The sequence below is a fragment of the Bubalus bubalis genome, chromosome 11, assembly GCF_019923935.1.
Source record: "Bubalus bubalis isolate 160015118507 breed Murrah chromosome 11, NDDB_SH_1, whole genome shotgun sequence".
Lineage (NCBI taxonomy): Eukaryota > Metazoa > Chordata > Mammalia > Artiodactyla > Bovidae > Bubalus > Bubalus bubalis.
The window spans coordinates 16,633,372-16,660,887 of NC_059167.1; the positions used below are offsets into that span (position 1 = coordinate 16,633,372).

General features: G+C 50.8%; 1 protein-coding gene across 3 annotated transcripts in view; it reads right to left on the minus strand.

Annotated features, from left to right (window-relative positions):
- Positions 1 to 3,795: 3,795 nt before the first annotated feature.
- JDP2 (Jun dimerization protein 2) overlaps positions 3,796 to 27,516 on the minus strand; it is a 45,647-nt gene continuing 21,926 nt past the window's right edge. For all 3 annotated transcript variants that reach the window (XM_006053897.4, XM_025295180.3, XM_025295181.3), the window contains exons 3-4: positions 13,118 to 13,222; positions 3,796 to 4,939 (exon numbers count right to left, since the gene is read on the minus strand). In XM_006053897.4, coding sequence (XP_006053959.1) covers positions 4,754 to 4,939; positions 13,118 to 13,222 — 291 coding nt within the window. In that variant the 3' untranslated portion in view covers positions 3,796 to 4,753. The remainder of the gene's footprint in view (positions 4,940 to 13,117; positions 13,223 to 27,516) is intronic.

The window sequence follows — 27,516 nt, forward strand, 5'->3', positions numbered from 1 at the left end:
TTCAGATTTTTTTATTTCCTGAGCTTGCCAAGGAAAGGATGGAAAAACAAAACCTTCTATTGGTGTTGTTTGTGGCTTATTCTTTTTTTTTTTTTTTACTAGGAAATAAACCAAGCATACAGAGAAGTTGGAAAAGATAACCCACATGTGTGTGCCCATCACCCATCTCTGACAAATGCAAACATTATTCTACATTTGATTCAGATTTTTAAAAGTTAATGAAATGTTACACATACAATTGAAACCCAGTGTCCTCTATAGCCTTGCAGATACCATCCCAAACCGCTTCCTCCCTTTCTCCAGGAGTAATTCCCTGTTACTGATTCTGATATTAATAGCATTCCTATGCATGCTTTTACACCTCTATCACCCAGATCTATGTGTACCCATAAACAATAAAGGATCAATTTCCATGTTTGGAAACTTTGCATAAATGGCACACCATATATGTTCTTCTGCAACTTGCTTCCCATCCTCTAGTTCAATAGTGTGTTTCTGAGGTTCATCCACACTGATGCTTGTAGTTCTGATACATCCTTTTTAGCTACCTGCAGAATAATACTCAATTTTATGAAAACACAGTTTATCTGCTCTTCTGTTCATCAGTTTTTAGGTTGTTTCCAACTTCTCTTAAATACAGATGAAGCTTCATTGAACGTGCTTGTACTTTTCCTTGTGCCCCTATGCTGGAGTTCTTCCAAAAATGTATACTTAGAAGGGAAATTGCTAGGTCAAAGGATGGGTTTAGCTTTAGTGCCACCGGTTATTGCCAAATTGCTTTGCACAGTCACACCAATTTCCCACTGGCAGCACAGGTTATTTCCCTTTAATCTGAATCCTGACCGGCACTACTGGCTATTGCCCATCTGCTAATGGGTCTTATCCTTCTCAGGCTGCCCAGTTGATTCTCATAGCAACCCTGGGCAGAGGTGGTACACATCTCATTTATGACCACTGGGCAGGAAGGCACAAGAAAGCCCAGGGAGAGGATGATGAATCCCATATAGCTGGCTGTGACTGTTCAGGAGCCGAGCAAACTCTCATATCCCAGCGTCCATTGCTATGGGAACTGGATACATGGCCAGGGAATAAAAGATATTCAAGTGATTTGTACTGTGTAGTAGTTAACAACTGTTCATGCTAACAGAGAGCAAGAGACTTGCCACTTTGTGGAGCTTTGTGTTTCTGAAAACATTTTTACACCAATTCCGTATTTGACCATGAAAACAACCCTATTAAAAAAAAAAAAGACTTAGATTGTTACTGTTCCCACTTTACAGATAAGAAAATTGAGGCTCGTGGTTAGTCAGTAGAAGATTGGATCGTGAACCTATTAGCCTTTATAGTGGGTCTTCTGTACTTACACTTGGAGATGGGTATCTGAGAGCTGGGAATCCTCAACCCATGCCATCTTCCCTGGCCTCCACACACAAAACTGAGGTCACAGCAAAAACACAGAGCGTCTCCCCCAGGGGGAAGCCCCGTCCAGCTTTTTACACCTGGAGTCAGATTAGAAGAACATTCTGGCTCTGCCACTCAAAGGACTGTGACCTTTGGCAAGTTCCTTCTCTGCGCCTCGGTTTTCTCATCTGCAACACGGGGACGATGGTACCTACCTCCTGACAAGGTCATGCAGACTGGCCACGGTAGCGCATCTAACACGCCAGGGGCACAGGAAACCCAAACACGTTAGCTCTTATGAGACAGATGACTGTGACTTCTGGCTTCCCACAGCAGGGAGCAGGGGTCCTGGTGAGGAAGGGTGTGTCTCGGCACAGCACGTGCCACTGATTCTGGGAGACAGCCTGTCCTTGGAGGCGAAGGATGATACAGACTGGTAGGTACAGGCTGGCAGCTCCCAGGACAAGACCAGAGGAACCACAGCCAGGGTGGGCGGTGGTCCTGCCAGAACGGGCACCAGCTCATGTGAGGGGCCTGCAAGTCCACATCTTTTTTTCTCTCAAGGCTTGGCAAGTGTCAAAGGATTACAGCCTGGGGGTTGCTGTGTACCACCACAACTGCCAGGGAGCTGACAGGCCCTGCTTCTAAGGTGAAGCCTGGAGCGGGTTGCCAAGTGGGTAGGGGTGGCACACCAAGTGTGTTGGGTAGAGGGACCTGAGACGAGGAAGTTAGGGACCAAAGGCATTTTAATGACCTTTTCTTGGCTCCTGTCCATCCTGGAAGTCCTCATTCAAGACATGAGAAGCAACCCAAGCTCACTGTTGTCCTTGTCATGAAGCCTGACCAGCAGCAACTTGTTATCTAGCCCCGGTGATGGAGGAGAGAGAACACACCGGTAGACAGTAGAAGAGGAGGCTTCAGCTCCTGGTTCTACCTGTTTCCAGCTGCGTAAACATTATTTTGGGTTTTTTTTTTTTTGCTACACCATGCAGGATATGGGACCTCAGTTCCCTGGCCAGGGATCTAACCCACATCCCCTACGTTGGAAGCACAGAGTCTTAACCACTGGACCTCCAGGGAAGTCTCAAACATTAATTTTTGTAAGCCTCAGCTTGCACAGCTAGTACAATGGAACTGAAACCCCTATCCCATCTACCTCCTAGAGCTGGAATATCAGATGAGCAACATGCATAAACAGAGAAGGCAATGGCACCCACTCCAGTACTCTTGCCTGGAAAATCCCATGGACAGAGGAGCCTGGTAGGCTGCAGTCCATGGGGCCGCTAAGAGTCAGACACGACTGAGTGACTTCACTTTTACTTTTCACTTTCATGCACTGGAGAAGGAAATGGCAACCCACTCCAGTGTTCTTGCCTGGAGAATCCCAGGGACGGGGCAGCCTGGTGGGCTGCCATCTATGGGGTCGCACAGAGTCGGACACAACTGAGGTGACTTAGCAGCAGCAGCAGCAACACGCATAAAAGTGCCTTGTGAGCCATCAAGTGCCACATGAATGGCAGCTCTTGCCTATGGCATCGAGTCCTTCTTGCTCCTCAGGGCGGGTGTTCAGCTGTGAAGGTGAGGGCGTGGCTAAGACAGCCATACCATTTGCTCACATCACTGATCCACTCCACGATCGTGGCACAGCCTGGAACTCCATCCAGCCCTCCCAGAAACTGGCCCTGTAACCATGGCCTCCTAGGCCTCCTGTTCTAATCAGGTGAGATGTTCCCTCACGGGGGCAATCACACAATTAGCTGGCCGCAGTGGGAGAGTCACGGGCCTTGGGAAGCAAAGTTCGAGCATCAGCTCTGCTCCTCACTAGCTGGGTGACCTTGGATGAGTCACATACCCTCTCTGAGCCTCAGTTTACAAAATGAAGGGCAACGATGCCTATTTCATGTTTTGAGAGAAGTGAATGAGACCATATATGCTAGTCACTCTGTTAAGTCCTCAGCAGGGCAAGTTTTAAACTCCCTAGGCCTCGAATTCCTCATCTACCAATTGGGGCCATTGCTGCTCCCTGTCAAGGCTGTTATGAAAATGAACGGTATATGGAGCACATACAAGATTTAGCTCATGACCGTCAGCTCCATAAGTGCAGGGCCCAGCGACTACTCAGCGCCTTGTGAGAGTACCTGGCACACTCCCAGCTGGCATTTAGGAAACAGGTGTTGAGTGAATAAATGAAGTACTGTGTATATATATATAATAACTTCTCTGAGCCTCAACTTCCTCATCTGTAAAATGGGCATATAAAGACTTACCTGGGAAGGGCTGTTGTGAAAACCAAGGGCCCATGATAGATGCTCCAAACATTCTCTAACACTACACACCACGGGTGACCAAGTGTTCCCTGTACCCCCATTCCCCAGGCAGACTCTACAAGAGGTGGCCGGGTAAGTAAGAGTAACGTTTACTGAGTGATACAGGACTGAGTACTATGAAGGGTTTACCAGGATGGAAACACACCCCACCCCCTCCCCGGCCACCCCCCAACACCCAGAGACTACAGTACTTAGAAGTTACACACAATGACCATAACTGCTGGATATTTGTTCGTAACAAACAAACCATAGCATATTTATACTGTATCACATCGAGTGATTATAGAAATCCATATATATATTGCTTGTATAAAATCTTTTTTTTTTTGTAAAAAATATTAAAAAAAAAAAAAAAGAAAGTATAAAAAACATGTGCAGTTGAAAGCCCTGCCAGGACAGCCAGTCTGTAAACATTCAGTGAGTATGTGCTTTGGAAGGGCGCCTGCGCCTCGTGCCCACAGCAAACTCCAGCAGGGCCGGCCAGGGTGCACCCAGCTGCCGCTCCCCAGCAGGGCCCCGCTGGGCCCTGCATCGCAACACTCTCTCTCCAGCCTTGCATCAGGGTCGGCAGGCAGATGGCAGTGTCACTCAGTTCGATCCTCAGCCGCGTGTTTGGTTGCAACTCATGGCTTTTCCTGGCTGCTCGGAGGTCCCTGGGGTGGGTACCCTGGTGGAGAGCCCAGAGAAGTGCCTGAGGCTGCTTTCCAGCCCCGGGTGCCTCTGTCCTGTCTCTCTGGAGCTGGGCCCCAGCGGGACAGCCCCACCCTCGAGTCTACTTTGGTCTCAGCGCTTGGTCCTTCTGGGTTTCATCAGCCGGCTCTTCCCCTTGTGTGGCTGATCTGAGTTTCACAAAAAAAAAAAAAAAAAAAAAAAAAAAGGCCCGGCCAATTACTGGCTGTGCTGAGCCTCCGGTGTAAAGTTTTTCACACGCCAAAGAAGAGCCCTCTGGTGCCCTCCTCCTCTTCCTCCCTCTTGCCATCTCCTACTCCTCGTTCTTCCTTTGTCCTCCTCCTCCCAGCCCACGGTCACTTCTTCTCAAGCTGCTCAAGCAGAGGGTTGCCTTCTGACTCGGGTGTCTTGACGCTGTCGGTCCGAACGATACAGGTGGGACGATGCCGGTTCAACATCAAGATGAGCTGCTGTCGCTCCTGCTTTAGCTCCTCGATCTGGGTCTTCAGCTCAGCGTTCATGAGTTCCAGCCGCTCAGATTCCTGCATGCAAAAACAGAGACGAGGCTTTAAGCTTTCAGTGGGGACCAGCTCCAGGGAGAAGCTCTCCACCTAGGTAGTCACAGGGCGCTCCAGGCTGGCCTTTGTCTATTTTCTGTCAGTTTCCCCCTGGAGAAGCACAGAATCTGCTACAGAGTCCCCTGGAATAACTGACTTTGTTCAGGTCCTGCCCGTCATACCAGACACTGGCCTGTGCTGTTAGTGGGATGAATCCAGAGTATATCCTGGGCCAGCCTGACTCATGTTCCCCCTCTCCTCCCCTACTCAATCCACTCCAGCCACAGTGGCTTCCTTTGTGTTGGTGGTGGTGTTTAGCTGCTTCAATCGTATCTGACTCTCTGTGACCCCACGGACTGTAGCCTGCCAGGCTCCTCTGTCCATAGAATTCTCCAGGCAAGAATACTGGAGTGGGTTGCCATTTCCTTCTCCAGGGGATCTTCCTGACCCAGGGACTGAACCCATCTCCTGCACTGGCAGGTGGATTCTTTACCACTGAGCCACTGGGGAAGCCCAGGGGCTTCCTTGCTGTTGCTCAAATATAGCAAACACTCTCCTGCCTCAGGACCTTTGCACAAAAAACAAAGGGTGGGAGAAGAATGGAGGCCAAGTGGATCCAGAGCAGATGCATGGAGGGTCCACAGAGGGGTTAGAGGTGGCCCACGATGGCAGTGCCACAGAAAGTGCTTTATGTGTGATAAATGCATGTTGGGGATATATTGGCCTGTGGCATCCACAAGCCCGGTGTGGTCACGTAATTTCTCCTAAAACATGTGCTTCCTGGTTATCGGTCTATGACTATTTAAGGAGTCTCTTCCTTATACCCTGTTAGCTAGAATCTTTGCCCACTGGGAGGCAATCAATAGTCACCCTTCTGGATCCAAAATGTGGTTTTAAACAACCCCAAGTGAGATTTCCAGAGAACTTCCAGTTCAGTTGGAGAGGCTCCAGGGTGAGGAAAGGATGTTGACTTGATTTATGGGGAGTTTTCTTGCTCATAGGGCTTCCCTGAGAGCTCAGTTGGTAAAGAATCTATCTGCCTGCAATGCAGGAGACCCTGGTTCGATTCCTGGGTTTATTCCCTGGTTCGATTTCCTTCCTTTAGTGGGAAGATCCACTAAAGAAGGGATAGGCTACCCACTCCAGTATTCTTGGGCTTCCCTTGTGCCTCAGCTGGTAAAGAATCCGCCTGCAATGCGGAAGACCTGGGTTCGATCCCTGGGTTAGGAAGATCCCCTGGAGAAGGGAAAGGCTACCCACTCCAGTATTCTGGCCTGGAGAATTCCATGGACTGTACAGTCCTGCTGCTGCTGCTGCTGCTGCTAAGTCGCTTCAGTCGTGTCCGACTCTGTGCGACCCCAAGACGGCAGCCCACCAGGCTCCCCCGTCCCTGGGATTCTCCAGGCAAGAACACTGGAGTGGGTTGCCATTTCCTTCTCCAATGTGTGAAAGTAAAAAGTGAAAGTGAAGTCACTCAATCGTGTCTGACTCTTCGCGACCCCATGGACCCCAGCCTACCAGGCTCCTCCATCCATGGGATTTTCCAGGCAAGAGTACTGGAGTGGGATGCCATTGCCTTCTCCCACTGTACAGTCCATGGGGTCGCAAAGAGTCGGACACGACTGTGCGACTTTCACTTACTTACTTACAAGTTCGTGATGTGGAGAGGTGATGGGCACACCAGTTCAACGCTCGGGAGTCAACATGGTAAAATACGGAAGCGCCTGAATTGGTATTTCCTGGACTCTATCTAAAAACATATAACCAGTGTGGAGGTTGGAATTCACCCAAAGGCCAGCTAAGGTTGAGACCAGTCATTCCCAGCTAGAAGCGATTTTGCCTCCCAGGAGACATTTGACAGTATCTGGAGACATCTCGTGTTGTTACAACTGGGGAAGGTGGGTGCCCTTGGAATTCAGAGGGTGCGGATCAGGGATGCTCCTAGACATCCTTTAGTGCACAAGAAGCATCCGGTCCATTGCCGAGCCCGGGCAACCCGAATCCGACAAAGAACGGGCTGTGGTTGTGATGGGCTGAGTGGCCCCTCCCTGCAGGGGCTCAGAGATCCCTCCAGGGCCTCTGGCCTCAGGGCTGCTGCCTTCCCCACACCAGCCAGGCTGACTGAGCTGTTCCTTGTACTCATATCTGTGGAAGCAGCACAGCTCCTGGGGACTCAGAACTGCTGAGACTTGCAGTCCTCGGGACAAGATGCTGAGGGAGAAAAGCCTCAAAGAAGGAAAAAATGCTCAGGGGGGGGAAATACTGAAAGCCAGCTAGGGTGGTTTTGGATTTAGCAGGACGAGGAGCGACAGGGAAGCCAGGCTGGTCCTCTGTTCTCTTAACACCCCAAGCAGACAGCCTCTGAGGGCAGGAGAGACCCCATGTGGAACCATGAATCTGGGGCAGGTAGGGGCTGCCTGCTCACTGGGTCTACAAGCTGGTGAATGTCTCTGACCATCTGGTTCCCCCCAGACGCAATTTAAGCTCCAACTTCAAATCCTCTGAGCTGCTGCCTCTAGAAGTCTCGGTTCAATCCACCCACCCAGGAGCAAGTGCTGAGAACCTGCTTTGTGCAGTGAACCCTCTAAGGGGCCCCGAGGTCCATGAGTCCATAACATGGATCATGTGCAGCTTCCACTCAAGGGGGAGAAGGATCCAGACAGCCAGGCAGAGCTTATCAAGTGCCATCAGCCCTCCAGGGTCTAGAAGACCTTCTGAGAGTGGGCTGAATGACCGGGTCTGATCTAGGGTTTGGAGAAATGGGTTGACTCTGGTTGAGCAGAGAAAGTCAGTGGGAGAGTGGGAAGATGTTTCAAGAAGCGAGCTCTGAGTGAACCAGGATGCAGACATGGGAGAGCGTCAGATGCGTTTAAGAGATTAAAAATCCTCCCGGATGACCACATGTCACTTTTGGACCTATTAGGGCACCAAGCTGGGAAGGTGGGTTTAGAGCCAGACCCAGGGTTTGGAAATCAGAGTCAAGAGCAAGTTTCTTAACTTCCCTGAACCCCAGTTATCTCCTCTGCAAAAAAAAAAAAACGATGATCGTGGGGGATTAAATGACTTCAAGTGGGAAAGGTACTTTGTAAACCAAGGGTTAGGGAGGCTTAAGGAATTTTTGCTTTAAGCCACAAGCAAGGGGGGATGAAGAAGCAAAGGAGGAGAAGCAGAGGAGGCCGTTTCCAAGAAAACTTGGCAGGTCTGGGAGACTGCCTGCGTCTGCAGAGTGGGCGGTGGGTAGACAGCAGCCTGTGGGCATGGGGGAGGGTCCAAGGAAGCAGGGAGGGGGCAGCAGTTCTGGAGAGTGGTGGGCAGGACGAGGAAGGGCTGGGTTGTGCTGGAAATGGAAGTTAGAATGGGACATGCCAGGGGCAGGGTCCGGCAGGCCTGCACACACATCCTCGCCCTTGAGAAAACATCACACCCACCTCACATCTCTATCACACAAAAAGACCAAGTGGGGTGCGTAACTGGCTTCCCCATGTATTTATCATAGCAATGGCACGACATTCTGCTGGTTTGAAAATGTACGGGTACATCATGGAATAGCCTGCGCTTTGACAGTCTGACTGTCAGGCTGTAACTAGCTGCTCTGTTGTTTGATTTTCTTCTGTTTTATTAGTTGATGCTACATACTTATTTACTGGGTAAGTATAAACTGAGTTTCGAAAAATCTTTTTTTTAGCCGTGATTGTAGAAGTGGTTTGTGGTTTTAGAACAACAATTACCTAATCTGTTTTCCTAATTAATTCAATCAACATGGGCTAGGATCTTCACACCTTAATTAGAAAGTGAACAACTCTGCTTGCATTTTTGTTTATCGTTTTGCCTCTGGTAGATATTTACTGCCCTAGAGAAAATGAAACCATTTGTCATTTCAGAATGGAATTAATGCATGTGAAGGAGGTTCTGTCTCCTCCGTGGCAGTCAGTGAAGGCAGTAGAGAAAATACAGGGTGAGGGGCTGAGGTGTCCCAGCAGTGTGCCCTTGGCCAAGTCATTTCCCTTCTCTGGGCCTCAGTTCCTCCACCCCTACAGAAAATATGATTGGCCCAGGGGACTTTCAGCATGAAGATTCTCTGACTCTTATTTTTCAAAGTTACCCTAATGCACTTAAAATACAGCTCCACTTCCCAACATTTTTTTTCTGTAAAAAAAAAAAAAAAATAGCCTGAGGCAGACTTCTGAGCCCCAAAGCCCTGCCTGAATTAAAATCTTGACTCTGCCGCTTGCCAGCTAGGCTGCTGTGAACAAGATCCCTAGGGGGAGGGTGAGTAGAGGGCCGGGCAGGGGAGGAAGCTCTGGGTCCCTATCCTGACTTGGCCACTGTGTGAATCTCTCCGAGTCTCAGAATCTGAGCCAGTGGATGTGGCTGCCTTGCCTCCTCCCAGAGTCACTGTGGCCGCCAAGGGGAGAGGGGCCTTGAAGAGCAACGCGCACCAGGGGAGCCTGCGATGGTGTTAACTGCTGCCCACTCCCAGGGAACCGTGTCCGGCCCGGTGGAGCTGCAGAGGCGGCCCTACAGCAGCCACTGCTCCTGCCCGTGGACAGCAGAGGTGCTCAGGCAGCCCTGGGGCCTGCAGGGCAAGGGATCTGACCCAAAGGCCTGCCTCTTGCCTCCTTCAGGGCCTTGCCTGGTCGAGGCAGATGACGTCTGAGATGCCACAGAAATCGCCTAGGCTGGATGAGTCCCCAGGGCTCAAGGATGGGAGGGTGACTTTTGATATTGTACATATACGTGTGTTTGCATGCACCTGCACGCATCCGCTCCAGTCATGTCAACTCTGTGCGATGCTATGGACTGCAGTCTGCCAGGCACCTCTGTCCATGGGATTCTCCGGACACGAATACTGGAGTGGGTTGCCGTGCCCTCCTCCAGGGGATCTTCCTGACCCAGGGGCCAAACCTGCGTCTCTTACGTCTCCTGCATTGGCAGGTGGGTTCTTTTATCACCAGTGCTACCTGAGAAGCCCATATGTGTGTACACATGTGTGTGTGTGCGTGTGTGTGCACATACACATACATATACCTTTGTACCTCTGAGCCTTGTATATATATGACATGTTAAAAAATAAATGACAAGAGAATCCCTCATGTCATCAGGCACGGACTGTCCACACAGCCTCCACCTTTGGGCCTTAACCCTTACACGTGGCCTCAGCCTCCATGGTCAGAGGGGAGGAGGGGAGCATGGTGAGGGGCTGGGCGTGGGCCCCGACAGAACTGCCCAGGCCCCCCTCCCAGACCCCAAGGCCATGCGCTTCTCTTGGTCAACAGCTGCCTTCTCCTCCCCTGGGGATAACACAGCGATGTAACCGATTTTCCCACTTGGGCCCCGAAGGAGGGGGGGGGCCAGTCCACACCCCTCGCTGTAACTACAGCAACAGGCTGTGTCCCTCTCCTCCTGAAACCCTCCCATGGCTCTCTGGCGCTGCACACTCCTTCATCCTAAAGGGACAGGGCATGAGAGTGAAAGAAGGTGCTCTTAATAATCAGGCCAGGACAACAGGCTTAGTTAAAGCGGGATTGCCCCGGACAAGCCGGCACAGGGACCACCCCACACGTGAAGGCTCTGGGCCCCTTTCTCTCCGTGGATCCTACACTCTAGCCACACCGGCGTTCTTTTCAATCCCATCACCTCAACCTTAAAGGACACCTCGGCCTCTGGCCTGTGCTTTGGCTGTTGGTGGTGACCCCTCCAGCACTGTCCCTCCCTAAGTGGGCTCCCGCCCCTGGTCTATGTGCCCATCAGGAGTCATTCTGCAGTCTCGACTTGGACAGCTGCCCCTCCCCGCCCCCATCTGTGCTCACAGCTCCCCCGGGCTCGCCCAACCTCATGCTCAGCACACATCCCATCCCTGTTTTTCCCCTGCCACCCCGCAGCCACGGCCTGCGGGCCCACTGTGCGGCGGGCGCTCACTCGGCACTGAGGAGGGATGGATGGGTCAGCAAACGGATGGATGAACCCTGACTCCACCGCACGCTGGCAGTGGTAACCTCGGGCAAGGAACTTGACCTCTCTGTGCTACAGGTTCGTGTCTAAAAGGGGGATGGGCAGGGTGCTCAGTGGAATGAGAATAAACCGGACCCAGGAAATGCCTGGCACACAGTAGGTGCTCAGACCATGTCACTGGAATGCACAGAGCAGCTTGCCCGCTCATCTGGCACCAACCGTTGGTGACACTAGTGTGTCACTGGTGTGCATTCACTTGGCACACCTTGCTTGCTGGCTGGCTGACAGGCCCTGGAAGGCGGGGGTGGAATATGAGTGTTCCCTCTGTGCCCCGCCCAGCTCTGCAGGCTCTCAGGGCTGGAAATGAGGTGTGTGACACTCCATCCATCTTAAAGGCTTATGTGAGACCCGTGTCTTAGAAATTTCTTGAAACCTTCCCTCTTGGTGTCGGTCCACCATCCCTTCTGAGGGGCTTCCAGCTCCAGAGTCTAAGTCCCACCTATACTGACCGTTCCCCTGCTGAAACGCTCACAGCCGGAGGTGCACACACAGCCCCAAGGCACTGACACCCATGACCTCCGATTTGTTCTATGTTTGTTGCAAGAATGAGAAGAGAACCATCGATCTCCAGAGAAAACCCAGGCCAACCTGGCCTCGCCTCTCCAGCTCCCACAGGAGGGACCAGGACTAGTCCTAGGTGGTGTGTCCCCAGCACACCAAGCACAGGGCCAGGCACTCAGTATATGCTTGACACTGCTTGTCCACAAATCAATAACCAAGCAAAAGAATGAATGAACAAACCCAGGAATGAATGAATGAGAGCCAGTAGGGCAGAGTGCTGAAGACAGATGCTCTGAAGTTAGCCTCAGGCCGAATCTCAGTTCTCCCAGGTCACTGCTGAGTGACCTGGGCAAGTTACTTAACCCCCGTGCCTTCCTTAGTGTCCCCATCAGCAGACTGAGAATAACGCAGGCCCCTACCTCATACAGCTATAACGCCAATAAAACACACACTGCGCCTTGCACAGGGTTGCACTTCACAAATGTCAGCTGCTGCTGCTGCTGCTGCTGCTAAGTTGCTTCAGTTGTGTCCGATTCTGTGCGACCCCATAGACGGCAGCCTACCAGGCTCCCTCGTCCCTGGGATTCTCTAGGCAAGAACACTGGAGTGGGTTGCCATTTCCTTCTCCAATGCATGAAAGTGAAGAGTGAAAGTGAAGTCACTCAGTCGTGTCTGACTCTTAGCGACCCCATGGACTGCAGCCTACCAGGCTCCTCCATCCATGGGATTTTCCAGGCAAGAGTCCTGGAGTGGGTGCCATTGCCTTCTCCATCACAAATGTCAGCAGCCACTGTTAACTGCTGCTCACTGTAGAAGGCAGCCTGACCTGGGACGTTACTATTCTGTAATGTCACAATTGTTATTTAGAAACCAACAACAGATTGGGAGTGGGGAGGCTGGAGACCACTGGCTGGGACCAATTAGCGTTTTGGTCATGTCCCTTCAAAGTCATCAACCATTTCTGAAAAACAAAAATAGGAGGGAAATCCTAAGGGACAGAAGAAGGAACAAATGCCTGTTTGACACATTCCAAATGAAAGGGCAGGGGTGTGCTCTGAGGGCCATGAGGCAAGGCAGCCTTCCACTCGCCTCGGCGTGCAGAGCTGACCTCTGTGGTCCTGGAGGCAGCAGCCAAGAGCTGGGGGTGAGTAGGGGGATGTCAGCTTTGGTGGGACAGAGTCCAGGCTGATGGGAGTCAGGGCCAGAAAAGCTTTCTGCACTTGAGGGAGGGATTTTTTTCTGCCCCATGGTTGCATGCACTGCCCCTGTGCAGGGAGCTATCACCAACTTCATCTGCACCCACGCCAGACAAGTTTGGGAGCCCTCGGTGCACCAGCATGGGGAGTACCTGTCCTGGGCCACCTGGGCCCCTCAGCGCCGAGGATCTATACCTCAGTTGGAGGCGGGGAACTTGGCTCCTTCCATTGGCTCTGGCCTTCCTGGGATCAGGCTGCCCCCTGGGTCATCTCAGTTCAGGGAGGGGGCACTGGATAGGAGAGGAGGGTAGGAACAGAGGGGTCGTGGCCGCCCGGGCTGATGCCAGTGAGCATGCATTGATTCCACAGGCCCGGGACGCTGTCTCCCGGGCTACCAGCACACAAGCCTCTAAAGGACAAGGCTGGGGCCCACCCTGGCCACTGCCCGCCTCACCCGCTGCAGAAATTCCGTCCGCTCCTTCTTCTTGTTCCGGCATCGGGCTGCCGCGACTTTGTTCTTCTCCCGACGCCGTTTCCTCCGCTCCTCTTCCTCGTCTAGCTGTGGGGGCAAAGAGCCACAGATGAGACACTGAGGCAAGCCTGGCGGCTGGCTGCCCTCCCAAGACTCAGATAGATGGACAGACGGATGACCTAACCATGAGTGAGCAGCCCTGCCAGCCCACTGGCCTCTCGGCAGGTGGGATGCAGTGGTTCCCAGCTGGTCCCAAGGATGCTCACGGAGCAGGTGGGCATCCTGGGGAGGAATCAGCGCCCCAGGAGGGCAGGGCCACATGGGTTCTGCCAGAGTTCAGGAGGCCTGGAGCCTGGCGATCGCCTCACTCAGAGGTGACACCCAACAGGCGGTCTGTTCTCTGGCCTGGCCCGAGGCCTCTGGGCACTGTTTTCCAGGCCAGCGGCTCCCAGGCATTTCCTTTCAAAACACCTTGAGCATGAGTGTTGATTTTACCTTCTGCTCCACCCATTTTCACTCCCTGTCCTCCCTCTCAGGTCCTTCCGAACCCTCAGCTCTATCCTGCTGATGGAGCAGTCTTCCCACCCCTTACCAGTTTCGTCCTTCCCTCTGCCAATGCATTGGAGAAGGAAATGGCAACCCACTCCAGTATTCCTGCCTGGAAAATTTCATGGACCGAGAAGCCTGGTGGGCTGCAGTCCCTGGGGTGGCAAAGAGTCAGACACGGCTGAGCAACTGATCACACACACACGCTGCCTCTGCATTTTCTTTCTCCAGGATACCCACTTGCACCCCAAGATCGCAGGGGCTCCCCAAAGTGCCCTTCTCAGGACCTAGACAGTGGAGGCTTCTGAATTTCTAGACTTATTTCCCTGGTGGCTCAGTTGGTAAAGAATCTGTCTGCAATGCAGGAGACCTGGGTTCGATCCCTGGGTTGGGAAGATCCCCTGGAGAAGGGAATGGCTACCAACACCAGTATTCTGGCCTGGAGAACTCCACAAACAGAAGAGCCTGGGTACAGTCCATGGGATCGCAAATAGTCGGACATGACTAAGTGACTTTCACACACACACACACTAGGAATCTTACCATGTGTGAAACAGGGCCCACTGAATGGGACAGAAGAGGTCACTGCCCGCCAATATGGACTTCCAGAGCTGTGGCTATTACTGTTTAATATCATTAATAATAACAAGAGCTGCCATCTGTTGCCCTCTTTGTTCAATGCTTTCAACATAGGTCCTATAATCCTCACACTCACAGTCTGATGAGGAAGTTCTATGACTGCCCCATTTCAGACAGTGAGACTAAGGTTCACCCGCTTAGTTTGCCCAAGGCCCTCCAGCAAGGAGATGATAAAGTCAGGCTTCCCACTCTGATTTCTCTGACTTCACCCGCCCTGACCTTGACCACAGTCCCAGCCCATCAGGATCACTTGGACATGAAGCCTCTCGCGGTCCACTGCTTGCTAGGGGATTCTGGACGACCCACAGGATCGGCCGGGCTGGACACGGCCCAGAGTCTGAGGCCACTGGAGAAGTCGTTGGGCAGCCTGGGCCTGCCAACCCTCTCACTTCTGGAACCAGTGGGGGTGCTTCTGGCAGCCTGAGGCCTGGAACAAGGTCTCGGCCCAAAAGGGCTGCAGGCCAGGAAAATAAACAGCCTCCCTGCCTGCATTCCCGACATGCTCCGGGAACTCAGGACCAAGGGGTGAGCCGGAGACCAGCACTCATGGCCCCCGGCACAGGCCCTGGCAGGGGCAGCCCCGTCTCCTGGTTCACCACCTTGGAGCTTCTCCCTGACCCACGCCCTCCCGGCCTGGGAGGCTGGCTGGAGAGGTGCCCTGTCAACACGGCCGCACCCAAGCACCTCCCAGCCCCTTGGCCTCCTTTGAAACCGAACCAGAAGTGACAGCTCCTCTGGCTGACCCGCATCTGGGGAAATAGAAACCCGGACAGAGTTGATTCCGCCCAACCTCTACCTCACCCCCAACAAGGCCGAGGTAACCGTGACGACAGGCAGAGGGAAGGAACTGGAGGAAGTGGCTGGCAGTGCAACCTCCCCTCGGCCGAGAGGGTTTGCCCACAAACTGCCAAGGTGATGTGTGCAACCTGGGCCCTGCCAGGCGCACAGGGCCTCCGGAGCAAACCCCGGGTTCTGGCAGAACCTGGGAGATACAGCCTCTGTCCCTCAAGAGCTGGCTCCCTCCCCCACCCCTGTGCAGGGCCTCATCCTACAAAGTTGGAAGCCTTGCTAGCAGCAGACACAAAGAGGCTCAGCGCTGGAAGTTTAAGAGATCAGTTGAGCCAGGATGACACCCAGATGGGGGGGCTGCTCCTCCTGCCCTCTGCAGCCACATCGGTCCCCTCCTACCCTCACCCTAGACTCCAAATGTCTCACCTTCTCCAAGTCTGCCAGGCCTCCTGAGATAACCTTCCTTTCCTATTGGTTAACTCTTACAACCCTCAAGAGTAAACACCACCTCCTCCAGGAAGGCTCCCTTGACTCCCCAGATTGAATTAACTGCTTTTTCCACTGTTTATGATAGCCAAGACATGCTGTGCTGTGCTCAGTTGCTTCAGTCATATCCAATTCTTTGCAACCCTAGGGATGGTAGCCCACCAGGCTCTGTCCATGGGATTCTCTAGGCAAGAATACTGGAGTGGGTTGCCATGCCCTCCTCCAGGAAGCCAAGACATATAAGCAACCTAAATGTCCATCGACAGAAAAATGGATAAAGAAGATGTGGTACATATATACATTGGAATATTACTCAGCCATTAAAAAGAATGGAATAATGCCATTTGTAGCCACATGGATGGACATAGAGAGTGTCATACCGAGTGTAAGTAAGTCAGACAGAGAAGGAGAAATACCACATGCCATCCCTTATATGTGGAATATAAAAAAAAATGATACAAATGAACTTACCTGCAAAACAGAAAGACTCACAGACTTAGAAAACGAACTTATGGTACCCAGCGGGTAAAGGTAGTTAGTGACTTTGGGATGGTCATGTGTACCCTGATACATGTAAAATGGATAACCAATAAGCACCTATTGTGTAGCACATAGTACCCTGCTCAACAATATGTGCCAGCCTGGATGGGACGGGAGTTTCGGGGAGAATGGAGACAAGTATATGTATGGCTGAGTCCCTTTGCTGTTTACCTGAGACTACCACAACATTGTTAATTGGCTATACCCCAGTACAAAATAAAAAGTCTAAAGTTTGGTTAAAAAAAAAAAAGAAAAAATTAACTGCTTTTTCAGTGCTACAGCCCTTTGAGTTCCCCGATGGAAGAACCTCCGTCACACCCCTCCGTAATTCTCAGCTTCCATAGGTAGCTGCCTTCCCTGCTAGTCTGGAGGACGGGGGACCCGGGTAACCCCAGCACCTGGCACAGAACGTGGCACTTAGGAGGGGCACAGCGAATGTTAGTCAAATGAATGAATGGAATGAAAGATTCAGAGAAAGATGCCACAGGCTTAAATTCTATAATTACAAAAGTGATTTATTGCCTGTATCTGCATAATCTTTGCTCCAGGGCTTCTAAGGAGCCTTCTCCACCAGGGATGGCCTCATCCTTCTGTCTGCAGGAGGCCAGCAAAGCTTGGGAATCGGGTCCTGCCTTCCCCAGAAACACACTGGCCTGAAGACAGAGTCAGGATTTGAGGTGCAGGCCGCCTATGGCTGTGAAAGTGAAAGATAGTGAAAGTCACTCAGTCGTGTCCGACTCTTTGCAACCTCATGGACAGTCCATGAAATTCTCCAGGCCAGAATACTGGAGTGGATAGCTGTTCCCTTCTCCAGAGGATCTTTCCAACCCAGGGATCAAACCCAGGTCTCCCGCATTGCAGGGGGATTCTTTACCAGCTGAGCCACAGTGGAAGCCCAAGAATACTGGAGTGGGTAGCCTATCCCTTCTCCAACAGATCTTCCTGACTCAGGAATCAAAACGGGGTCTCTGCCAGCATTGCAGGCAGATTCTTTACCAACTGAGCTATCAGGGAAGCTCCCTATGGCTGTGGCGAGTGCACGAATCCCATGCAGGACGTGAGAGCATCAGGCTATGTGTACTTACGCCCCAAAACCCCGGCACCCATAGCACCGCTGGCTTCCAAGCCCATGCCTGGGCCTTTCCCAAGCCTGTGTCCTGCCTTGGTTCACACGACCCAATAAAGCAAGAAATGGCTGCACAACCCCTTCGCCACACTTTCCCCTTTGAAACTGTGCTGCATTTCCCCCCAGTCCTCCTGCGGCTCTTTAAGAGCCCCCCAGAGGACTCAGAGAAAAGAGAAGCTGAGTTCCTGCCTGAAGGAAGACAAGGGTTGGGCAGTGCCCTCGGGCCCCCCAGCCCCATGGGCTCACTCGGGCTCCTTTCGCAGGGCCTGCATGGGCTGCGCCCTCTGCCTGGAGCTGTTTGGAGACTGGCTCAGCCCTCCCCCGGGCTTGAGGCCGCTGCCTTCTCCTAGACGCTCCCCGGATCCTCTAGGCATCTGGTCCCGCGTGGGTGAGAGACAGCACCGTGTTTTTGCCGCACATGACTCCAACATCTAAAACCGGAACCCTGAACGGGAGATGATGACTTTTTCTGCAGACACAGCTGGAGGATCCAGCATGTTTGAGGAGGAGGCAGCTTGAGCTTCAAGACTTTGAAAAACCATAGTCGGGGTGGGGGTGAGTGGGGGCAGGCGGGTGGAGCAAGCAGATCGTTCCTTGTCCTTCAGCTGGGTTCTGGCTCTGGGTTTCTTCAATTCCCAGGACGGCCCGAGGACAAAGCTGTCTGTGTTCTGGCAGTGATGGAGGTGGAGGTGGTGGGGGGCCCTTGCACCATCCTCCACCTTGGAGGGCCAGACCTGGGGGTCCGGATCACGGCCAAGGAGGCCCTCACTGTTGAGCAGTCCCTCCTCAGACAGCCTGTTCTCAAGTCCCCCGAGGAGGCCCAGGGCAACCCTGGCCCCTGCTCTAGCTGACTGTACGTGGTATGAGTGGCTGACCCGAGCTGGGCTGTATTCACCAAGAGGAAATCTGAAACTAAACTGCTGGGCCAGGGGGTATGCAGGCTGGACAATCAATTTCAACCCAGAGAAGCAGAAGGAGCAGGCTGCTGATGTGTTGAGATGAGCAGAGACCACCCGGCAAGACAGAAACAGACATTCGGTTATAGGAGCGAGTCGAACAAACAGAGGGGATGGGCGAGAGAGTGAGAGAAGCACAGCCTGGACAGGGTGTGGTGAGCAAGGGGCCCAGGGCACAGATTTAAGGAGGTGCTCATCTCTGGAGCTTGTGCCAGGGCAGGGTCAGCACCCGGAGGGTGGGTGTCTCCTTAACTGTCACACGCTGGGCATCTGGCTTGCCGCATCCTGTCCAAACCCCGAGAGACAGAGGGAGCTCCAGACAGAGAAAGGTAGAGACACAGACAGGGAAGGCAGAGAACACAGAGAGACAAGATGGGTGGAGAGAGAGACAGAGAGTACGGGGCAGAGCCACAAAGACAGAAACACAGAGGCGTGGCCACAGGCCGATGGTACAGACAGACAGAGGGACAGACAGCAGACAGACTGGAACGCTGATTCCACGCCTGCAGAGGCCTGACTGTGCTTCGTCTCCTCGGGGTCCGTGATGAATCTGAATCTACCCTGGAAATTCCTCCATTGGCTTGCAGGGAGCTGGAGAAGGTTTCTGCCTCTTGCCACTGAAAGATACGTGTGACACCAGGGTCCCGCTCTTGTGAAGTCAGGTGATGCCAGGTGTGCAGAGGGTGGTCCCCAGGAATCCAGGAGAGAAGGCCTACCCAGGAGCAATGCTTCTAGAAGAGCTGGGAAAGCGGCAGAGCCTGGATGCAGACGAGCTCTTGAGCAAACAGAGGTGGGTCACCTCAGCAGGAAGGAAACCCCGGGGATTCAGGGCCCTGGGGGTTAAATGGTCTCAGGAAGCCAAGCAGGACAGACCTACTATCTTCCTCACTTTCACACATGTGCAAACTCATGATATCAAGCTTGATATCAAGACATCAAGGCTGCCCAAAGGGCAGTGACAGCTTCGAATCCAGGCCTTTGGGGCCCAGGGCCTGAGCATCTCCTGCTCTTCGAAGGGCAGGTTGTCTGGGTAACAAGACCCCGACTGACCCTTTCAGCTCCATGCCCAGGAATGGAACTATTAAGCATCTAACTGTGAGGACAATGACCGTTTTATTTTTTCCTGCCTGGGTATTTCTCTCTCTTTTTTTAATCAAAGGATAAGTGCTTTAACTGGAGGATAATATTGTGTTGGCCTCTGCCATGCAACAGCATGGATCAGCCACAGGAATACATGTATCCCCTCCCTGTCCCGAATCCCTCTCCCATCTCCTTCCCCATGCCACCCCTTCCAGGTTGTCACAGGGCACTGGGCTGAGCTCCCTGGGTCACACAGCAAATTCCCATTGGCTATTTATTGCATATATCTGCCTGGGTATTTTTAAGTAAAGCATATTTGTTGCGCAATTAACACAAGAGTGTAGCATGAAAGCAGCACAGTTTACGCAGGGGGGCCCACCCCGTTCCGGTCATGACTCTCAGGCCCTGTCTGCCAGCCACGTGGCTCTCACACAGCGGCAAGTCACCCAGATGTGATTTTTGAATCCTGACATTTCATAAGCATTTCCAAATATGTATCTTCAGTTCAGTTCAGTTCAGTCGCTCAGTCACGTCCGACTCTTTGCGACCCCATGAATCGCAGCACGCCAGGTCTGCCTGTCCATCACCAACTCCCGGAGTTCACTCAAACTCATATCCATCGAGTCGGTGATGCCATCCAGCCATCTCATCCTCTATCGTCCCCTTCTCCTCCTGCCCCCAATCCCTCCCAGCATCAGGGTCTTTTCTTACAGACCCGCAAAGAATCAGGATGAGAAAGAGCAGTGACACTTGGTAACCTCAGGCATGGCAAACACAGAAACTCTCAATGGACAAAGCAATAGAGAAAAGGACAATGAGGCAGGTGCCCAGCCGAAACCGAGAGGGAAAAATCAAGTCAAACCGGCAGTGCTAAGCAGAGTAGTGAAGGGCTGAAAGACTTATCTTAGACTGAAAACTGTCTCCCAGGCAGAGAGAAGCGGGCTTATCTGAGGCTTGGGGCATCAATGTTGTCAGCATGAACTCTGGGGCCTGAGAGGCCTGGGTCCACCCTAGCAGCTCTGTACACCAACTCTTCCTGTGTATTGCCTTTTTTTTTGCTGGAAGATGTTATATGTTGAATAAAATTTTCTATAAACATTTTTTTAAAAAGTGCTCCGGGCAAGTCCCTCAGCCTGTCTGAGCATCACTTGTACAAGGAGGACACTGAGCCGTGCTGCACAGGGTTGCCATGACGACTTAAGTCTCATCCCAGAGCTGGGGACACAGGAAGGGCTCTGAAAATTCCAGCTGCCCTGTCTTTCTAGGTGAAGCCTGTGCTGCCCCAGGCCCACCTCCCACACAGAGAGAACCCGGCATAAAAGGAGCCCTGGGGGCCGACTGCAGGGTGAGGGTGCTTCAGGGCACACAAGTTGTCAGTGGGCAGGCCTGAGTGACCGCCCTCAAGCCTCCAAGTCAAGCCCTGGCCGTGCCTGCTGGGACCCTCCCCCTTCCGTGGAGGAACCACATTTCAACACCAGGGACCCACGAGCACCCTGGGAAGTAAACACCCAGATACCAAACATACCAGACATTCTCCCACATAAACACAGCTGCTGGGAGCCAGGGGCTGTGGGCCCTGCCCACCTCCCTGCCCAGGACCCTCTATATGCACTGAGTGGTTTCAGCCACCACCTCTTCTCAAATGCCAACCAAGTCTTTATTTTCAGGGCAAAACATCCACTATCTGCTGGATGCTCGATCCAGACTGTCCTCAACCGGTGGCTTTATCTCTCTTCTCCACCCTAGCTGGGCACCATTGCCCACCCGGTTACAGGCCTTGCCGCTCACCTGTCCCTCCCCTGTCTCCAGTTTTGACCAGACAAGCCATCCAATTCTACATCCTATATCATCCTCAGACTTGCTCTCCACTCTCTACCCCCCTGCCATTTTCCAGGTTTTCTCTCTTCTCTCGTCTCTGTTTCTCTGTCTCTCCATCTCTCTCTCTTCTGCTCCACCTCCTGGGAGGCCTCCTGACTGTGTACAACCATCCTCTACTCCAGCCATTGAAGGGAAGTTTCTAAAATGCAAATCTGATCCAGTTACTGACCTTCAGGGGCTCCTCATTACCCTCAGGATAAAGCCCAAGCTCCTTAATACACCCAACAAGGCACCTGGTGACTTGGCCCCACCTGCCCTGGTCTCACCTCTCATCTATCCCACACCCTCATCCTGCAACACTGAGCCTCTACTATACCTCACACTTCCCTGGCCTCATGCCTTTGCCTCTGCTGTCCCCTTGGTTTACTTTCATTGCTGTACATTTAGCTCAAGTGTGACCTCCTACAGGAAGTCCTCCCTGATTTTCATCCCCTCCAAGCTGGGGAGGTGTTCCTCTGCTCTGGGCTTCCATAGAACTCTGAATTTATCCTGGCCTCTACTGTGCTGTATTCTAGCCCTAGTTTCTGCCTCCACTAAAATGGGAGTTCTGTGAAGGCAAAGTCCGTATTTTGTTGACTTTCTGCGTGCCCCGCACCTTGTAGAGTTTATGGTCATCAGTAGCACTCAATAAACGTTTGCTTAAGGGAGGCCTGATCCCCAGAGCTGGGGACCTGGACAAGAACCCAGTACTCCTGACTCCCAACCCAGTGCCCTTTCCAACTGTCCCCACTGTCAGGCTGTAATCCAACACTCTCACCTATAAGCAAACCCACACATCTGGATGCCATGCTCACTCAAAGCTCCAGCCCAGCCAACCACCAGGTGAAGGCTCTGAACAGGAGCTGGCAGAGGCAATGGCTGCACCTGCCAATTCGCTGTACTTGGCTCTCCTGGCTGGGGGCGAGCGCAGGTGGAGAGGTGACTGCTCAGGGCACTGGGCCTCTGCACGAAAGCGCGGGGAACAGCAAGGTGGCAAGCTACTCTCCATCCTGAGGTTCTGGAACTAAGAAGACCTAGAGATCCTTGATTCCTGCCGCATCCAAAGGCTGGAAACTCAAGTTCAGGGAAGCAGAGTGAGTCCAAGCAGGTCTCTGGGTCAGACAGTGGTGAGACCACCCAGAACCCCACTGCTTTCTGGAAAGAAGCAGGGAATACCTCCTTTAGGATGAAAGCCCGCTCCTATTCTTCTTGTTGCATTAGAGCCATAGGGGATCTAATCAAACAGACTTCTCTGAGGTCTTGCATCTCAGTAAGAGGAAGCATCTCATGACCCCTGCCTCATGGGCCTCAGTCAAAACCTTTTCCAGGGTTAAGAGAACCTCTAAAAAAATAGGCCACCCAAGGCCTGAGGCTGGTTTATGCACAGAGTAGGAAAGGGCCATTCTCTCAAAAGCAGTGGAGAACAGCCTGTTTCTACCACTAAGAAAAGGCAGCATTGTGTTTGGAACAAAGCCTGAAATAGCCAGCTGGGCAGGGTGGCACCCATCTGTGGATGGCCCTGCTGATCGAAGGGCAAACTCTGTTACTGTGAAAGTGGAGGGGAGGCTGGGAGATAGAGGCAACAATCACCTTGGCTCAGGCAGAGGAAGAGAAAAGGGACAAAAGTTGTTGGGAAATCCTTTTGCGGACAAGAGCTATTTGAAGAATGATGGCTCTTTTTTGTTGTTGAAATCTGTCTATTCCAGGCCTGTTTCATATTTATGGTTTAGGGAGGTTTGGTTTCCCACTAGGCAATCAATCAATTTTCTTGCCCAACTGACATTCACTTCAAAAAGATGAGAAAAGGACAGAAATAGTAGCCTCCACATATGAGATTCTCCCCACCCCCAAAAGAATGGTCAGAAGCAGAATATACCTGACAGGGGAAAATCCATTTTCTTCACAAAAAGAGTTAATCATACAATAGAAACTGGGTCTTTAACAATAGCAATAACAACGAGCCGTGTAATATACCTTGATTGCACAGGGCAAAAAAAAGAGAGAGACAAGAGCCCCTGCAAGTGACTGAATGACAGTCTATAATTAAATGAAAATGCAGCTGTTGCAAAGAATATTTATGAACAGGTCTGTTCTGAAAGTCCCGAGTTGGCCAAAGTAGAACATTTCAAGTGCCATCATCCTATTAAAGCGTTGGAAGTCATTCGTCTTTCATCATGAAGGTGAAAAACAAGGTCCTTGGCTTAATTATTCTCCACCAACGCAGTTCCGTTTAATCTGTATGCAGGGTGTGCAGCTGAAATACAGATTTCAGCCAATTTCTTTCAGACACGAGGCACAGATAACAAATCACTGAGCGAAACGGAGACCTCTACTTTGAGGAAACAGAAAGCCAGCTAATAAAAATCCCATCCAGATGACAGTGGTCAAAGGAACTGACAGCCAGGGATGCCTGGCCTGGAGCTTGGAAGGGTGATTTCACCATGCATGACTTATACAACGAAATGGTTGCAGTTAAAGTTCATAGTGGATGAAGGCAGGGTTTCGTAGCATCTAGACAGATGACGGGGGCTGAAAGCCCCCACTGCCCAGTTCTCAGACCAGAGCTGCTGAAAAGTCTGGGCCAGATACAGCAAGTGAAAGCTCCTTTGGCATCAGAACAGTGTATCTGATTCTCGCCCTTCTACAACAATAAAGGAGCTGGCCAATTGACAAGCTCAGCAGCTTAATTAATTGGGAAGTCCCTTTGGGTGTGAATGCTGGCAGCAGGAGCATCACAAGACCTGGAAATAACTGCTTTGGAAATGCTAAGGTGTTTGCAGACTCAGAGAACAACCCTGCCTTACACACTCAGATACCACATGATGGCATGCAGATTCCTCCAGGAAACTTGAGATAGGTTTGAAGAAAAATGTGGCTTCAAGCCCTTGTAGCCATTCTCCGAGAGAACCATCACCAGTCAGAGCTGGAAGCGATGTTCAGTTCTGAGAACATCAAAACCTACTGGAGGGCTTCTGATGTCACAGATTCAAGGGCCCCACCCTCTAGAGAGTCTGCTTTAGTAGGTTTAGGGTGAGACTCAGGAGTCTGTGCTTCTCACACACTCCCAGATGCCACTGGGTCCGCGCCTGACTTTGAATAGTGCTGAGTCATTGGAAAAGACCCCGATGCTGGGAAAGATTGAAGGCAGGAGGAGAAGCGGACAACAGAGGATGAGAAAGCTGGATGGCATCACTGACTCAATGGACATGAGTTTGAGCAAACCCCGGGAGATCATGAAGGACAGGGAAGCCTGGTGTGCCACAGTCCATGGGGTCACAAAGAGTTGGACAAGACTTACTTAGCAACTGAACAACAACGATATACTAAATTGATAAAGGTGGTATTTTAGTAAGGGGCTCAAATTGTATCATATACTTATTAGAGTCATTCAAGAAGAATATAAAAATGAGTTCCGGTTGATGCAAAATCTTTAACTCAGAGGTTATGGGAGAAAATTGAAGGTTTATGATAGCTTCAGGATCCAAATTATTCCTGTCTTATGTTTCCCCTGCACACATAAATTGGTAGTTGCAAACGGGTGTGTATGTGTTATATAAGTACATACACACATACATACGTAAATAATGGTCTTCCAGCTTGCCCTGCACTCTCAAGGCTCAGCAGTAAAGAGAAGTAGCAGAAAGACCTTTGTTCTGAACAAAACAGACCCACCTGGCACCAGATGTCACCTTGGCAGTGCTCTCCAAAGTGTCAGATTTGATCATTAACACGTATGAGCATGGGTGTAGAACTTGCTTTTTTTTTTTTAAAAAAAAAAAAGGATTAGATAAAATTATGCCTTAAAAATGAGACTCTGGCAAGTTAATCTCTCTGAGCTGCTGGTTCCCTAACAACTAGTGGTACTAAAAAAACATCTACCTCATAAGGTTTTTGAAGAGATCAAAGGAGATAATCTATGTAAAGTAGTTTTCAAACCATAAAATCCACTGCTCATGTGATCCTTCTGTCCTGAAGGCAAATGTCCTTACTCTTTCAAAGACCTGGGCCAGTTTATAAGGTAACATGGGTTTCAACCAATGGCTACAGATTAGAACCACCTGCCAGCCCCACCCAGACCAACTGAGCTAGAATCACTGGGATGAATTTCGGTATTTTTTTAAAAACGCCCTCCAGGGGATGCTAATGAATAAGCAGGATTATGCCATATTTCTTCCCAAGTTCCATACAAAACCCTGCCAGGCTGCTCCCATTGCTTCTGCAGGGCCTCTAGCAACAAGAGAGAGAGAGGAGAAAATATCCCTAACCAGACCCTGGCTTTTTTGCCACTATTGGCCTAAAAGGGGCAGTAGCAGGGGTATTAATCATCATAGCTACTAATTCTGGAGCATCGATACACGCTGTGTGGCATCACGGCTGTGGCATCACCGCATCACACATGCTATATGATTAACATACAGTATCCCTTTTAATCCTCCCTGTACCCAAGTGAGGTAGATATTACTTTTGCCCGTATTACAATAGCTTTGAGATAAAATTCACACATACCATACAGTTCAGCCCACTTAAAGTGCACACTTCAATTGCTTTGAGTAGATTCACAAAGCTGGGCAGCCATCACAATTAACTTTACAGCATTCTCATCACCCCCAAAAGAAACTCCATACCATTGAGCCATCACACCAACTTCGCCCATCTCTCCCGACCTTAGGCACCAGGGAACCAGTTCTCCTTCTTGTCTCTACAGATCTGCCTCTTCTGGACATCTCATAACAATGGACTCATGCAACATGTGGTCTTTTGTGACAGGCTTCTTTCACGTAAGGTTTGCAAGGTCCATCCATGTTGTGGTACGTACTTAATCCCTTTTTATGGCCAAATAATATTCCACGATATGGATATGGCACATTTTATCCATTCATCAGCTAATGGACATTTGGGCTGTTTCCACTTTTGAGATATTGTGAACACTCCTGTATAAGTTTCTGTTTTAATTTCTCTCGATCACATATACCTAGGAGTGGGATTGATGGGTCATAGAGAGAAGAAAATGGCAACCCACTCCAGTATTCTAGCCTGGAGAATCCCATGGACAGAGGAGAGTGGCTACAGACCATTGGGTTGCAAAGGTCGGACACGACTGAGCGACTAACACACTTTCATTTCATGGTAACACTATGTTTAGCCTTTTGAGGAGCTGCCAGATTGTTTTCCAAAGCATCTGCACCATTTTACATTCCCAACAGCAGTGGACGAGGATTACAACTTCTCCACACCCTTACTAATACTTGTCATTATCTGTCCTTTTTATTACAGTTATCCTAGTGGGTGTGAAGTGGTACCTCATTGTGGTTTTGATTTGCATTTCTGTGATGGCTAATGATGTTGAGCATCTTTCCATGTGCTTATTAACTATTCATATATCTTCTTTGGAGAAATGTGTATTGAGATACTTTGTCCATTTTTTAAATTAGGCTATGTGTCTTTTAAGAAGAGATGGCAAGAATACAGAAAAGAACTGTACAAAAAAGATCTTCACGACCCAGATAATCACGATGGTGTGATCACTCACCTAGAGCCAGACATCCTGGAATGTGAAGCCAAGTGGGCCTTAGAAAGCATCACTATGAACAAAGCTAGTGGAGGTGATAGAATTCCAGTTGAGCTATTCCAAATCCTGAAAGATGATGCTGTGAAAGTGCTGCACTCAATATGCCAGCAAATTTGGAAAACTCAGCAGTGGCCACAGGACTGAAAAAAGTCAGTTTTCATTTCAATCCCAAAGAAAGGCAATGCCAAAGAATGCTCAAACTACCACACAATTGCACTCATCTCACCCGCTAGTAAAGTAATGCTCAAAATTCTCCAAGCCAGGCTTCAGCAATATGTGAACCGTGAACTTCCTGATGTTCAAGCTGGTTTTAGAAAAGGCAGAGGAACCAGAGATCAAATTGCCAACATCCGCTGGATCATGCAAAAAGCGAGAGAGTTCCAGAAAAACATCTATTTCTGCTTTATTGACTATGCCAAAGCCTTTGACTGTATGGATCACAATAAACTGTGGGAAATTCTGAAAGAGATGGGAATACCAGACCACCTGATCTGCCTCTTGAGAAATTTGTATGCAGGTCAGGAAGCAACAGTTAGAACTGGACATGGAACAACAGACTGGTTTTAAATAGGAAAAGGAGTACATCAAGGCTGTATATTGTCACCCTGCTTATTTAACTTATATGCAGAGTACATCATGAGAAACGCTGGGCTGGAAGAAACACAAGCTGGAATCAAGATTGCCAGGAGAAATACTAATAACCTCAGATACGCAGATGACACCACCCTTATGGCAGAAAGTGAAGAGGAACTAAAAAGCCTCTTGATGAAAGTGAAAGTGGAGAGTGAAAAAG